General features: G+C 38.5%; 2 protein-coding genes across 4 annotated transcripts; both read right to left on the reverse strand.

The window, feature by feature from the left end:
• Positions 1-1,924: 1,924 nt before the first annotated feature.
• Positions 1,925-5,321, reverse strand: LOC109040441 (putative protein MSS51 homolog, mitochondrial). 3 transcript variants are annotated; one of them, XM_019056405.2, is made up of 2 exons: positions 5,192-5,321; positions 1,925-3,479 (listed from the first exon to the last, which is right to left on the reverse strand). In XM_019056405.2, the coding sequence occupies exon 2, from the start codon at positions 3,475-3,477 to the stop codon at positions 1,999-2,001; it is 1,479 nt and encodes a 492-aa protein (XP_018911950.2). In that variant the 5' UTR covers positions 3,478-3,479; positions 5,192-5,321; the 3' UTR covers positions 1,925-1,998. The 3 variants fall into 3 exon arrangements, with proteins under 3 accessions (XP_018911950.2, XP_018911942.2, XP_018911935.2); XM_019056397.2 differs by having other exon boundaries at positions 4,948-5,279; XM_019056390.2 differs by having other exon boundaries at positions 5,158-5,251.
• Positions 5,322-10,112: 4,791 nt separating this feature from the next.
• Positions 10,113-15,221, reverse strand: LOC109040252 (methyl-CpG-binding domain protein 4). The gene is made up of 4 exons (XM_019056121.2): positions 15,071-15,221; positions 13,541-14,098; positions 12,582-12,731; positions 10,113-11,540 (listed from the first exon to the last, which is right to left on the reverse strand). Exons 2-4 carry the CDS (start codon positions 13,989-13,991, stop codon positions 11,359-11,361), a joined length of 783 nt encoding a protein of 260 aa, XP_018911666.2. The 5' UTR covers positions 13,992-14,098; positions 15,071-15,221; the 3' UTR covers positions 10,113-11,358.
• Positions 15,222-15,596: the final 375 nt, after the last annotated feature.

Raw genomic sequence — 15,596 nt, forward strand, 5'->3', positions numbered from 1 at the left:
AATAGAGATACAACCTTGCGTCAGAGGAGCGACGATTTATGAAAATCGACAGTAGAGCTACCACACCACGCATCTCGGTTTGCGATGTTGCAGACTTCATGTCATAGGGTCAGTGGCGTGGCGTGCTTTGCGATACATCGATTGTTATGCCATTTAAACCTATTGAAAAGGATCGATAGACAGGGTGTTCGCAGCAAACGCCTCAATAATCGATCCTAACGATCGAACCTAACTCGAGGTTTAAATGGCATAACAATCGATATATCGCAATTGACGCCACGCTACTGCATAGGGTAGGATGGGGTCAGTCCGCTTGTCCACAGTGTGGTCCATAGAGATGGTCAAATTTGAAAATTCAAAGTATGGGGTTAAGTAAGCAGTTAGAAGTGCTCGTCTATTAAATGTAACTCATGTATGGTTCATTTTTTGATGAACAACTTTTTTGCTTATAGTTCAAGACCAAAGTAAAACTCCTATAATTCAAAAAAGTTCATCCATCAATTAGGGAAATCAGGAAAAATCATGAAACAGAAATGTGTGAGACTGACTCCCAAGCCCGCCACAAGGGGAGGGATACTGGGTCCCTGGTACCGGGCCCCGGAGGGGCCCCGTGTTACCCGTGAAAAACCACTACGAATTCACATGCAACCCTTGTTTCGTAAGAAAAAGTGAACAATTTACCCTAAAAATTTCGCAAAAGGTGAATAGATTGTCAGAAACACGCTGGGGCACTGTAGAATTCTTCTTAAATTTTCAAAGAAGTATACTTCCTGGAAAGTTTCAATCTATTTTCATGATTTTCAGTACAGAGAGATATTTTTAACTGCGTTTCATTTTCTTCCGTCGTCAGATGCTAAGAGTCTCCAGTCTAGGCATCCTCGACTTCAATGGCTCATGGCTCAACTCCCTTGCCATAGACAAACGAAGGGGGAGTCCAGGGGGGCCTGGCCCTCTTAGAACTGAAAATAGTATCATATGCCCCCCCCCCCCAAAAAAAAAATAAAAATGTTCCAGATGTTTTGAATGCAACAATTTTCAAGTATTTTGTGCTGAAAGTAGAGGAAAAAAAAAAACATAATTATTCCGCAGAAATTGATGGAAAAATTCTTTATGGAAGCTTCAAAATGCGTCCGATTAGTCGTATAAATTCTAAAATTTCTCGGGGGATGCCCCTCGGACCCCCCCCCCCCCTCCGTGCTTGGGGCCCGGACCTTAAAACTGGTACCAGGGCCCGAGATCGGATGTGGCGGGCTTGCTGACTCCATCCTACCCTACTTCAAATTCTTCAAATTAAAAACTCTCAACATTAACTCTTTAAAAGTTCTGCAATTTTTCCTCTCTGCAGGAAGAAAAGTCTATGAAAACTTCAATAAGTGATATTAATTGGTTCTCTTTCAAAAAAATAAAATGAGAGCGGAGTTGAGATACGCGGTATGGTAGATTCACCATCGATATGTCGCAGGCAATTAGCAATCGCCGGCAATTTACAAGCCAGTGGTAAATAAATATAGAAAATAATACAAATCAAAAATAATAGGACAAGGTTAGAATGCTGATTATGTTGCCTAGATAATGTGTATAGACACTTTTCTATCCTTAAAATATGGCAGGAAAATGCACACTCAGAAGAGCGTGTATAGTAAACTCCGTGACATTAGTTGAGTTGAGATCGGACATGCAACTAAACTAACATCGTGACCAAGCGTAGAGTATCACAAAAAATGAAGGCGCTTCAAGCCAAGCACATTCTTTTGAAGACCATAACCCTTAAAAATTGCATAATGCTGATGCGCATCATTGCGATTTATTGGAACAACGTGTGAACCGCTTGCAAATTGCCGGCGATTGCTAATTGCCTGCGTCAGATACATACTTTTGCAATTATGGTTTTTCCTCAACTCTGAAAAAAAATTAAAAGAGGATCATCTGTTAAGGTATCTATTTTAGTAATTAATCATTTATATCATCGCATCGCCAAAAACATCACGAAGGTGATGACTAATTGACAGCCCTTGTAGCTATCATAACACAGATATAATAATTCTTAAATATCACAGGGATACAGTCATCACTAATAAAGTTGCGGTAAGGTCTATGACTGGAAAAAGGGTTTTTCTGTGGGGCTTTTAGAATATTTACACTCGCTATATCCTGAATCCGTTTCAGATCGGATGTAATTTCAAATTCTGTGTATTCAGTCATCACAACTGGTACATTTTCTTGGAACATGACACTGATGGTATCTGACCATGAGTCTTCCTCATTATAACCAGTAAGTCGACTCAGCCCAGGATTAAAAATACAAACTAAATCTGGTTTTATATACTTTTCTGTAGTAATATACTCATGATACAACAACCCTGACTCGAAAATTACGTCTAACGATTTGTTTCTCCTTTTACACTCAGCGCAACCAACAAACTTCTCACCAACTTGAGATTCCAAAAGCTCTGGCCCTATCAGCACTAACTTCAGTGACTCTAATTCGGGAACTAAATGCTGGAAAAATAATTCCCATTTCTGAACAGGCTCCAATTCAAACTCAACTTCAGCCCCTATTAAATGCACCACGAATTGTTTCCGCGATCCCGTGGGCGGCCTGAAAAGATCATCAGCCCCGAATAAAACTGTTAGAGGAGCGGTAATGAGCTGAGTCAGCTGAATACGCTCAAAAACATCCGTGATATTGCAGCTGTCGAGGATATTTTCGAAAGTCTCTGGAATCCTCAAATTCTTCTCCGACATTTCCATAGGAAGCTTAATTTGAATAGCGCCGTTTTTCCATTCACTAATCGCAAAGTCACGAAGAAGCGTTAGGACATCGCACCATTCCTCATGTTCGGCTGATTTGTCTTTGTGCGCTGGACAGAATGCAGCCATCCTGCACCGATTGCACGTCTCGAGAATTTTTGTCGAGGGGTTATGACAAAATGTACACACGGCTGGGTAGAGGAACATTTCTCGCTCCCATAACTGTAGTTGCCGCTCTACAGAATTCTGGCACTCCACAAGAAGGTTGTACCGGAAAAGTCTGAATTCTTGTGCTGAGAGGCCTGAGGCCTGGTTGAAAATATGATCCTCCTGCTCTCGAGCCATGAGATGCTGCACCGCACGGCAAATGTCTGCATGTGAGTACCAGTGCGCTTTTCTGTGCTCGATAGAACAGTATCGTATCAAGTGGCATTTTGGGCAAACGACATCGGCTCTCGAATCTTTGCACACGTGACATAACGTTGAGAAAAATGTTGTTCTTGGTTTAGAAAACCAAGTCAAGTTGATCTGTTGGATACGTTTCTCGTCGTTATTTCCCGAATCATGGCCAGCAGTTGCATCCTCGTTCACCACCTCACGAGTTTCGAGTTGATTTTCAGGTGCAAGTTTTACAGGATTTGTGTTTATATTTTGTGCACAGTTCGAATCAGGCCTCTCAGTTTTAGAAAACACTTGGCGTTTCTTCGTTTTGTTATTTTTCCCCATTTCTGAAATTAGATGAAAGAAATAGATTTTTTTGAGAATGAAATGAAAGTCAGAGCAATTTTTAAATGGAAAAATGTGTAAGAATGCCCATTTCATTTCTTTCATCATATCAAAACACTCATAGTGACTTTCCTCGAACAAACTTTCATGAGAAGCCTGGTTTTACACTTTAAAAAAGGAACTATACATTTTTCTAAGAACATCCTTAGTATTGTAATAGAGTGAATGTTGTTTAAAAAAATTGCAAATTTTGACATTTTTTCCAGATAAAATAAATTTTTCGGCGGATAAGTGGTGACTCGGTTACTCTTAAAACCCGCGAGCATTGTCCGATCTTAGGAATGACATGGGCAGCTTTCATACAATAAAATATATAAACGAAATCCCATGGTTTGGAATGTTATGACAATTTATTGCAATCTCTGCTGCTTGGATAAGTTGGGTAGCAGGTGAAGTATACTTCACAGTTTCCTAAAGGAAACTTGCAATGGAGCAAATAAACGATAGATTATAACGGGAAGTATGACAATAAAAAACCGCTACGATCATGAATCGTATAAGCCGAGTAAACCCGGCTAAAATGTTACGAGCAACTATTACCGCTCCCAAGCCGCTCACATTGCCTACCGAGATATTGAAGGCGAACTCTGGCCGGAACGAGTGAGCAATAATGTGAGCGGAGTATTAACCTGCTAATGCCACGAACGATGCCGAGCTCGCTAATTTTTTTGGGTCCCTGAAGACTCACAATTTCTAAAGTCACGCGGTTCCATTGGAAAGAGAATTGGTTGAATGTTCCACTTTTCCGCCGAAAAAAAAAAAAAAAATTATCCAAGAAAAATGTCAAAATATGCGATTTTTCTACCGACGTGTATTCTATGGCAATTCTAAGGATGTCCTTTGAAAGCCACTAAAATTAAATGTAGTAGAATGAATCACCGCTAACCGAGAAGAAGGAGAGTGAACTCATCTTCTACTTATTAATGTTTAGTAAACAGAGGGAAAGAAAGTATACCAGGTACACTATCACTATATGCATGCCATAGGCTCTACATTTCTAATATTATTTGCCGAGCTCCTCCTCTGGAACCTAGGGTGTCCTCGCCCCCCCCCCCCCCCCCAACATTCAAGGGGTGGCTAAATCAATCTCGCAACCCCGATGAAAAATTCATAAACCCAGAACTAGTGGTTCGTTTTGATTTTTTGACCATCCATTAAAAAATTATGGAATCAGCCAATCTTGTGGAGGATTTCGTATGAAATATGTCTACAATTTTGCGATGATATATTTCCTATTAACTTTTTTTCAAAATAGCAAACAGTCCTTTTTCGGCAATTCTGACCATAATTTTCATGAATTTTCACTCCTTTCTGACCTCCCCCCCCCTTCCGCTTGAGCTCGGTAATAAAATGTGTTGACGGTGTTCAATGAGCGCACTACAAAATGAGGAATTGACGGAAATGACTTACCCACTTAAAAATTACAGATGCGGGGAGTAGAGATTTCAATTATTTTTCTATTAAACTATCAAATCAAAATTAGACTTTCTTTTCTTTATAATCATTTTAAGGCACCACTCTCGTAAAACGTAACAAAAAACAGCTTTCTCTTAGATAGAGGAAAGAAAATAATTATGATTAAAAAATCGAATAAAATTAAAAAAGGGTGAAAGGAGTGACCTTTGCACATGCGATAGGCGTCCACGCAACTCACCAGAGCAACTTAGTACTATTGAAAGACACGGACATGTGGACCGCCTACCTTAAAAATAATTATAGAACTGTAAGAGTACTTTCTCAAGAGCCATGAAGCTCGTGAAAGTCTCTGGGTAGTGAAAAGAGGGGGGTAAGACTTGTTTTAGCGCAGAATCATTCTGCCGTGATAAAGAAAACAAACGCCGTAAGTGCATTCGAATGTTGCCAAAAATCTCCCGCGAAGTTATGCATTTTTCAGAAAAATTATGAATAAGTTCCCTTGAAATTTGCAGACATTTTAGACGAAATTACAAGCAAATGGCGATACAAATGTCTGAAATTTGATAAATTTCGTGTTTAAATGGAAACTACTGAGTGAATTGAACACGAAGATATCCGTGGTTTATAAATCGAACAAATAATGGGAGAGACTTGACAGCATGATCTAAACTGCTAAAATACATGTGTTTAAATGGGAAAGGCCACCAGATGACGTCTGGGCGCGGTGCACTTTCTCACTTTTAAATCTATTTTTATACCTACTGTTTCCCATATCAGGGAAAAATTATAGATAAATACCTCGCAATCTGCTGTCTAAGTACTCTCAGATAAGCAATAAAAATTTGCGTCTCCGTTGCGAATAAAATTCTCTGAAACTCTGGACAAGAAATATTCGTTACTTTTTCGGAAAATCTGTATTTTATCAAACTAAATTTGGCAAAATCTCAAGGCTCGTAGGGCGTTTTCCCATAACACGGCAGCATTCACAAGGTGCATCGGATGAGGGGGGGGGGGGGAGGGGGGCGGCGTTTAAAACATGTCTCGTTCGGTAGCCGAATCGATTAGTCTTATCTATTTTTAATTGCTACGCAGTGGAGTGCAATTTAATCAAAGCAATGGTGTGTAACGCTCTTTATTCTGCAGCTCGCAAATTAATTAAGAGGAAAGCGTCTTGTACCCTCCTTGTACCCTTCTTGTCCCCTCCCCTACCCTCTCTGTCCCCTCCCTTAACCTCCCTGTCCACGCCGATGCCTCCCGTTGGACGACTGTCAGAGCCAGTGGCGAGGCGTGAATAATCGATTATCGATATTTCCCCATTTGAGGCTATGGTAAAAAATCGATCATTTATGCAGACATCCTGTTTATCGATCCTTTTCCATGGGCTTAAATGGCAGATCAATCGATACATCGCATAGCACACCACGCCACTGGTCAGAGCTTATTACGGATAATTTTACTCAGAGTAAGGAATGGAATAGGTAAGGCACGGTAAGGGAAACCCTCACTGAGACTTTAAGATAAAACTACTTTGATTTCTCGTGCTTCGGTCGTCTGAAAGTCGAACTTTCAGCGCCGGGCATTCTAATAGCTGGATTTAAAATTGGAACACGTTACCCGGAAAGGTACAAATTCACAACGGACATTGCCAAATTTCATCGAAAAATTCAATTTTTTCCACGAGAGAAAGGTTGCTCGGACTATTCTAACAAGTTTAGGAATTTGATTCGTGTTACAGGAGAAACCCCCTGAAACTTTCATAAGAATCTGCTCCGGCCGAATTTTCGAACTTTTTATATTTAAAAAAAATAAAAAAATATAGAAAAATAAAAAAAATAAAAAATGCCGTGTTAAGGAAAACGCCGTATGATCCTTCAAGCGTTGCCTCATTTCCTTAAAAAAAAAGAATTTATTGGGAAAAATTCGAAATATTTTTCCTCCTATTTTCAGACAATTTTTTTCGTAATCTAATCTAAAATATCTGAAAATTTTAAGAAATAATATGCGTAACTTTCTCAAAAATAAATATTTTTTTCGGGGGAAACTGGGCAACAGCAGAATGTCATACCGCGTTCTTCCTTAGCATGGCAGTATGAAACAAGTACCCTCGTTCAAAGGCTTGTGTAACTCAGAGGTCGTCCGTGCAAACCGAAATTTTTCGATATTTCGATCATACTCTGTAATAAAAAATCATAAGAGTATGACCCATAACGCGCGAGGAAGACCTCCCCGGGAGGTGTATTCTGCCGTGCTAAGGAAGAACGCCGTATGAATATTCGAGAGTTGCCAAATTTCCCTCGATAAAACATGTATTTCTGACATCATTTATGCATATTTGTCCTTGAAATTTTCAGGTATTTTAGATTAAACTGCGCACAAAATTGTTTGAAAATTTTGGTAGAAAGTATATGCAATTTTCCCAGTAAATTCGGGTTTTATCGAAGGAAATTTGGCAACTTCTGGAGGCTCATACGGCGTTCTTCCATAGCACGGCAATACTGCCGAATTCGTCGATCTTAGATCAGCGAGGATAGGGGCCGCAGCCCGCAATTCAAGACGGCAACGTTGTTGTATTGTCTTTAAACAATTAAACCGTTATTCGAAAATTGACAATATCGCAATAAACTCAGTACTAGCTTACTGCAACGGAACTATAGGCTACTTTGGTATTAAGTTACGATGTGAGAGAATCAAGCAAAGCGCTCTCAGTTTGTGTCCAATGCCTCGAACACGAGGGAAATCTCATATCAACTCCTGGATGCAACTATTCGAACTCAACGGACGGCCGCGTTGCATACGCACGTAAGTGAAGGCGTTTTAACTATGCAGGCACTCACCACTTCACCCGCGGCCTGCGGCGGGTTTTCTGCGAGGATCCAAAATGGCAGAGCGCTTTTAATTCTTCATTTTTATACTACAAAGATATCTTCTAGGTACGAGTAATTGCATACAGACGGAGGATGAGTATTTTTTGTTCTTTAGTTTTCATATCGCGATGTGCTGAGCATGATTTGTTGAGCAACTATTCATGCCTTGTAAGAGATGTCTTTGAATTTGAGTGAATAATTGAAGGCACCCTATCATTATAGAGCGCAGTAAGGCCAGTCGCACAATAAAACGAGCCTTTCAGAGCATAGAGAAAAAAAAGGAGGTGTTTGCATTTCGGGCATCTTGGAAGTTTTTGATGACTTGATGACGTAGGTGGGTACAGCTGGGTACAGCGACGTCCCCTTCACGCTGTACCCACCTACGTCCCCTTCACGCTGTACCCACCTACGTCATCAAGTCATCAAAAACTTCCAAGATGCCCGAAATGCAAACACCTCCTTTTTTTTCTCTATGCTTTCAGAGAGGTTGGACATGCAATTTTCGACTGAGACTGCAAATATCGATGTTACTTTCTTCACTTTATAAATTGAATGGGGTAACTCTAGCAGGAAATTTTACGAGAAAATCGATGAAACCACTTTTAAAACCTCTACGTTCAATGTTGATATCGATATGGGCTTTTAATTTTTCCACATGTTGTCCGACTCCTCTCATTTGCTCGCTCCATTGAGCAATGCGCGCCGCTGGTGAGGCGGGTAGTGTCTGAAGTCAAAACGCCTTCAACTCCGTACGTATGCAATACGCACATCCATGGAGCTCGAGCAGTTGTATCCAGACGATACAATGAAGTCCGTTCAGTATCATGAGACACTAACTGAAATTGTATCTCTTATACCTCAACATAATTCTAGCGTTATCTGTTTTGCCGATGAAGTAAACCACCACTGATTTTTACCGAACATTGTAAAAAAAACGAATCAATGATAAATTATTTATGGGAAAATGGCCTTAAGTTCTCGCATAAAATCCTGGGTGGATAAGGCTCAGACAAAAATCGAGCAAATGATTCTTCCCAAAATTTTCTCAATTGAGGGGCTTGGAGGACAAGGCGCATGAGTGCAGTTTTTGCTATTTCGAGAAATACGTGTTTGAAGTTCCGAAATGACATGGATCCTCATGGTGGAGAGAAAGTTCAAACTGACTTTTTTTTGCTTAAAAATTGGAATTTGGGAGCGGATTCTTCACTGAAAATGCATTAAGACTAGTTATACTTGAAATAATTAATATTTCAATTTTTTCAAAAACTGCACTTAAGCGACTTCCTCCAAGCCCCTTAATTTGGGTATTTATGTGCCCTTAAAAGACCCTTCCAAACATAGGAAACCTACTAAAATTCTGTACCTGCAGCTAAACCTGAGGAGTCTATCTCCCTGGTAAATACGAGGAGCGATCCAAAAAAAACCTCGGAGTTTTGCAGTAACTTGGTGACGGTTCAAATTTCCGATATATCGCTAGTAAGGTATTATTACTGGGAGCTATGAAGAGCCATCAGGCCAAACTTGCAACGTCGTAGCACATTTTGCTTCGTTTTGGCGAGCCTTCCCATGAGCAGTCTTCAGCGAGCTCGCCGTTTTTTTGAAGACAGGTGATTCAGCACACTTGCTAACTCTGCCAATCCTTCCAGTAAATCTTGCAGGGAACATGCTTTAGGTGGGCAAAAGTTTTTTTTCTTGAAGTGCGATTTATTGACCGAACGTTGGCTGGGCTCCAAGCGGCCGTCAACGGCTACGACGGTTAATGGAAGATCAATTCGGCAACAACGCGTTTTAGGCCTAAATTTTTCACAGAAGAGTTTTGAATATTTCTGTATAACAACCCAGCGATATATGCTGGTTAATTAAATGATATTTGATGATCTTCACTAACACGTGAATGCTATTTTTTTTCAAAATTTTAATTGGTTTTAGCTTTAGACGCGGCTTGGAGCAAGTAGACATTAGGGCGATATAGCACCACTTTTATATAGAGGAAACTATACTTACACTCAAGTTTTTGTTAAGGCATGACCTTTATAAACATCACTTCAAACGTTGACAGAGGGAGCTTGTTTTTACTGGGTAAAAAAAAAAAAAACCCTGAGCACTAAGTGTTGCTTGTTGCCAATGAAATTGACCCATCTTCAAAAACAACAAACTCGTCAAACAACCACTGGAGCTATAGTCTCACCGAAACGAAAGAAAAGGTGCTATTACCAAGATTCTGCACTTCTAAAAGACAATGCATACAATATTTATTGCACATTTTAATCGAAAAGAAAAAGAAAAAAGGCAAGATAAAATATAGTGGTACTGAAAATTTGTATTCACGGTTAAAAAATGTATATGTTTCAAACAATTTAATAAAACTAGGTTTAATCATAAAGAATAAATAAAAATAAATAAGTAAACAACATGCACAGCCAAATATAAGGAATTACATAAAAACAAAAATGCGATGACAGGAAACAGTAAATTATTTGTAGTTATAAGACCACTATAGTCTGACACTATAGTTTTCTTTTTGGACTGCCTTATCTGCATTTGAAGAACCTTTTTAACCTGATTCAATTTTGAAAGTTGGCATGCTGTCAATGGGGCAATTTTCCTCTTTTGAAGGTAACAGTGACTACTAAGGTCTGAATGCATTCGTTTAGCACTGTATAGACATACACTAATTCTACAAGAACTAAAATTTATTGATTTACTTAACCTTATGGGAGATTCCATCACAGCCCTCTTTTTCATATCCTTTCATCAATGTCAAGTTATGGACTGCAAGGAAAGGGTCTGAATCACTGCAATATGTTGTGCTTTTGTTTAATTATCATCGTGGAGAATGCTTTGCTTGGTATTTTAAATAAACTCCTGGGTAAGATACTTATGATTTCAATTAGCAGAGGTTTCAACAGATTAGAATTTTTGATCATAAGAAATACTGTATATATTGTATGGGGCCATTGAAGGAGTTATAGGCAGGCAGCAAATAATCTGAATCAGATTTACAAACTTTCTTTTCTGCAACACACTCATAATTTGTTGATAGGAAATTAGATCACTGGAACAGGGCACAGAAAATCAGGAGTTCTTTTAAATAACGATGTAAATGAACAGACATTGCTACTAAGATTATGGATGAAAAATATGGAAACCCAACAGAGGTTGGTGCGGAGTTATGGAAGGCTAGTGCTTCATGCCATTCCCTCAGAAATTCAACCATTGTAAAATATGTCAATATTTGTTCTCTGTACATTTAAATCAAGCAAATTCTGGTTTCGTAATGAGAGTAAGAACATTTGAATTTAGGGACATGAAAAATATTGATATCATTTGTAATTAATTAATTTGAAGAGTTTACTAAGAAGATGTCAATTATAAGAATTACTTGCCATGCAAAATATTGATGAGGAATTATGTAGCATAGTGATCAAATTCAGAGTTTGTATTAATCGTTGTCTACTTCAAACCAAAAATTACGTTGGATCAAAGTGCGTATGAACCTACAGGAAACTTCACAACCTTGTAAGGAGAGCTAGACAAGGGACTACTTTAACCCCAGTCTTTCCTCGTTCATGGTTAACCACACTTTGTACTTTGAAAGGGGAATATCTGTTGGTGTGACATCTCGCCACTCATTGACACAGAACATCCGATACGAGTCATTCCCGTACTTTCCGATTCCATACAATTCAATTGGATAGCGCCAGTCTTTTTCCAAAAATTCTTCTGTAAAATAGAGCAAAACTGGTAAGTAAAACAATAATATAAATATTTGTGTCAATGAAAGAAAAGATTTTATCATTTAGATTAAAAAAAATTTAATTTAAGTAATAGTCACGACCTCTCCATCAACCTCTATTCAAATAAGGATTTGAAGAGGCCCGTGCTGACCCCTAGACCACTACGAGAGTCTGAATTGCCTGATGCCTCTTTTAGCTATGCCTCTGTGTTCCCAACAACGGTGATAGGCAAGGTTTAAAAAATCATAAAAAGGATGCCATTGAACCCAAAGGAATTAGCATTTGTGTGGAAGCAAGGTATTTGCCAGTAGAACTGTCATCTGCAAGAGTCTCTTAATTAGAAGAAAAATAATTTTAGAAATTCAACTATTTTATGAACTCAAACAAGCTTCCCCAAAAAGTCTGACTCTTTTGCTCTGATGACAATGAAATCTGAAAGCTTGTGCGACATAGTTGAACAATTAATTTTGCATCCAAATTTGGTACCCCAAGACAAAAAGTAGCTAACAAATAGGCACTATGATTTGAAGAAGTCTGCATTGAAACAAAATTACATGTTTTTCAATAGACCTGCTTTTGAAATTTAAACATTTTTTAAAGGCTACCCCTCTCAAACTCAGAGACAGATGATTTTTAAGCAGCACTTTGTTTGAAAATCACTGGCCAGAGCCACACCACTCGACGAATTTAATACAAAAAAAGATCACATCAAGGGTGAAACTGCATAAATGCGTATCTCGGTTTGCAACGTCGCAGACTTTTTTTCATACCTTATTTTCTACTTGGAAAATTACTGAGAGTCATTTTTTGAAAATTTTGGTGATTTTTCTTTTCTTTAAAAAGAATATTCTGTGAAAATTTCAAGCCAGTATGATGGTTTGGTTTCCTTATGAAAAATAAGATAGGATTTGAAACACCGAAATCGAGGTATGCATTTTTGCAGTTTCAACGTCGATATGAGGGATGGATCAGATAAGCCTCCTAGCTCAACAGGAGTGAACAGACAAAAAGAATGAGAGAATCTTACTAGTAAAGCGCAAGATTGTACGGCTCCGAAGTGCGCCAAGTCCAAGAGGCTGTAGAATTTCATGAATCTCATCAAAATTTGCTTTCAGAAGATTTTCAGGAGTTGGCCACTTGTCTAGGAATTTCAGAAGAGGTGTGATGGCTAGTTGGGCTAAGGGAAGAAAAGAACAATTTTAAAAACATTACAATTGAAGAACTTAAGATATATACACAAAGGAAAGATCAGTATTTAGTATAGGGTATTCAAGACCACCTGTTCAAAGTTTTAATCTCTGTCATTTTAGGTAGGATGAAATCCCGGACCAGGTGAACTTTCGGACAGAGGACCCTGATGAATCTGAATTTTATCATCTTGCAGTTGCCCCTCTTAGAGGATAAACAGTAGGTCATGAAAAGTCAGGGCTTTAAACCAAATTTCAAACTGATTCTGTCAAAATTGAAAGTTCGAACCTCCACCCCCCAACGATGAAAAACCTAATCTTCAAAGAGGAAAACACAACGTTATGGTGGGCAAAAACCGGCTTTTTTTCACAAATCAAAATGCTGTAGAATGCGACAATTGTGTGTTGGTAATAGTTAGGAGCATACCGAAGGGGATTCTCTTTGTGGAAAAACTAAACAAATTTAAGCCTACGCCCTTCGATCGTGTGAAAAATTTACTTTTCTGCTTCATACATTCTTCTGTTGATTAAGCATTAATTTATAAGCAAAGAAAAACTGGACCAGAAACTTTATTTTTAGTGTGAGCTCACATTTACTAGTATTTTAACCCATTGAAATAGGCGAGCTTCATTTGTTATATAAATAGAAATTTTGCAATACCAAGAGAAATTGCAACTGAAGTAATTCAATTTTATCGCAATGAATTCTAATGGGAAGACCTCCCTTAATTACTTGATTATGCACAGGAATTAATGACATAAATACGAATTGAAGGGTTTATGAGAATTGGACTCTTACCTCGAGTTTTGGTTAAGAATATAGTTGCAATGAGAAGTTGCCAAGGATTGGCAAACAAATCCTCTTGAATTAGAGCATATGGAGATCTGGGAGGGATCCATGTGTCTCTTTGACGTGACGGGTCTTCTTCCTGCTTGATCCTCTCAGACGAATCAAGTTCTGAGGCAAAATATGGACTTTTTACTTCTTTCGTGTGAGCAGGTTTCTTCACAGCAGCAGCATACTTCTTCCCTGGCCTGCGCGCATATCGGGGAGAGAATGTTGTTTTTGTTTTCACTTTACTGGTTGGGGTTAGAGGAGGAGTTTCCTGTGAACTACAAGATTCATTATTGCAACTGGAGTTAGAGAACTTTGCAATAGTCTCATCTGAATCATTCAGCGGCTCATTATCGGTGGGAGAACTGATTTGAAAAAAGGGACTCACAACAATAGAGTGAGTTGTGTCACCCATCTTTCCAGAACTTTCAGCATTTCATTGATTCATATTCCTTCATTTGACATCATCTTCCATTTCCTCGGTTTAGAGCAGCCACAGAGTTAAACATTTAATGTCCAAAACTGCAAAAAAAACAAAAAAAAACACAGGATTTTAGTGGAGGCAAAATGGTTATTCCTGGGATGTTTTCAGTAAATGCAAGAAATCTCTGCACCCCCAACGATAATTGATGTTATTCATTTGGACCTTCTCTGCTCCTTTGGTGATGTTTCGTAACTACCTTGTTATATCTATATCTTTAAATTCTTAAAGTAGTCCTGTATACTCATTTGATAATAAAATTTCATGATAAGTATCTTTTTGAAATAGACACTCTCAAATTTAAGAGTGTTGTTCTGGGTAAGAAGACCCTTATTCTGGCTCCTGTTTTTCGCTTTCATATCAATGCTGAAACTACCAAGTATCTTGTTTGAGGTGTTTAGACAACTCTACTTCCATTTAATTTTTTTTGGAGAAGAACAACTTCTTCAAACAGAGAAAATTAACCATGGAAGTTTTCAAGAATTGACGCTGAGCAATTTTGCATTGGTTTGCAATGTTGCAAACCAAGTTGCGTGGTTTGGTAACTTCACCATTGATATTCAGGAGCTGGCTACGTCCTCGTATTCTGGATTATCTCATGTAGGACTGTTCTAGTGGTTGTCGGTAAGCTACCGAAACAGTTCCGTTAAGAAAAAGTTACGATAAGAGCTCTCTTACCAATAGCGATCTGACTTTTCAGAGTTGACGAAAATAAGCTGTTGCAATATGTACATCTTTATTACGCGCCACCGCACCAGGCAATCTGACGAACAGACACACGGGGCAACAATGCATTGAGTGCAAGCTCTCAAAACTCCGATACGGCGGGCTGTTAACAATATCATCGCCACTGACGGTACTGCCCCCAGTTTTGGTTTAAGACTATACCGATAGCGTACCGGCATAAATTCGTTGGAACACCCCTAATCTTATGGCAAACAGTTTCATAAAACTCAGCCATTACAGGCAAAAATCCAAAGATAGTAATACAAAAAGCTAAAAGCTTTACCTACCTAGCGTGAGTTCCTCAGAAGAAATTGACACCATCAACAAAAATGATCAAAATGAGTGATCAAAATCCTTTCTTTATTTAAAACTGATAAAAGCAAGATCGCAATAACATAACCTAAGTTGTTGTCACATGTCGAAAAAAAAACAACAACAACATAAATAAACACCTAACCTAACTTCAGTCATCACAGCACTAGCACGCCAAGATGATTCACAATATTCACAGTTAGTTTACAGTGAAGTACATATTTTTTTAATTTTAAACAGTAATATGTAACTACTCAACACTTCAACCCTAGATTATTTTATATTTAATATACATGTTCAGTAGCTATCTGAAAGTGATCCAGTAGCAGCGGTCCGTCAAGAACTAGTTTTGACACGATTGATTATTAGAAGGAAGCATATCATGTAAGAGAGTGATTACTCTCCAGCAGTAAGAAACGATAAGGTAAATCAACGCCATATTTCATACTGAATTACATAATTCAAAGAATTTCTTGCATCTTTTTCAATCAGGGGCGTACA

Source organism: Bemisia tabaci, chromosome 1 (genome assembly GCF_918797505.1).
Source record: "Bemisia tabaci chromosome 1, PGI_BMITA_v3".
In the NCBI taxonomy this organism is placed as follows: Eukaryota; Metazoa; Arthropoda; class Insecta; order Hemiptera; family Aleyrodidae; genus Bemisia; species Bemisia tabaci.

Coding starts and splice junctions, on each gene's coding strand:
- LOC109040252 (XM_019056121.2), bottom strand. CDS start 13,991: ATGGGTGACACAACTCACTCTATTGTTGTGAGTCCCTTTTTTCAAATC. Junction 12,732..13,540: donor ATTCTTAACCAAAACTCGAG/GTAAGAGTCCAA, acceptor TTCTTCCCTTAG/CCCAACTAGCCATCACACCT. Junction 11,541..12,581: donor TACAATCTTGCGCTTTACTA/GTAAGATTCTCT, acceptor TCTATTTTACAG/AAGAATTTTTGGAAAAAGAC.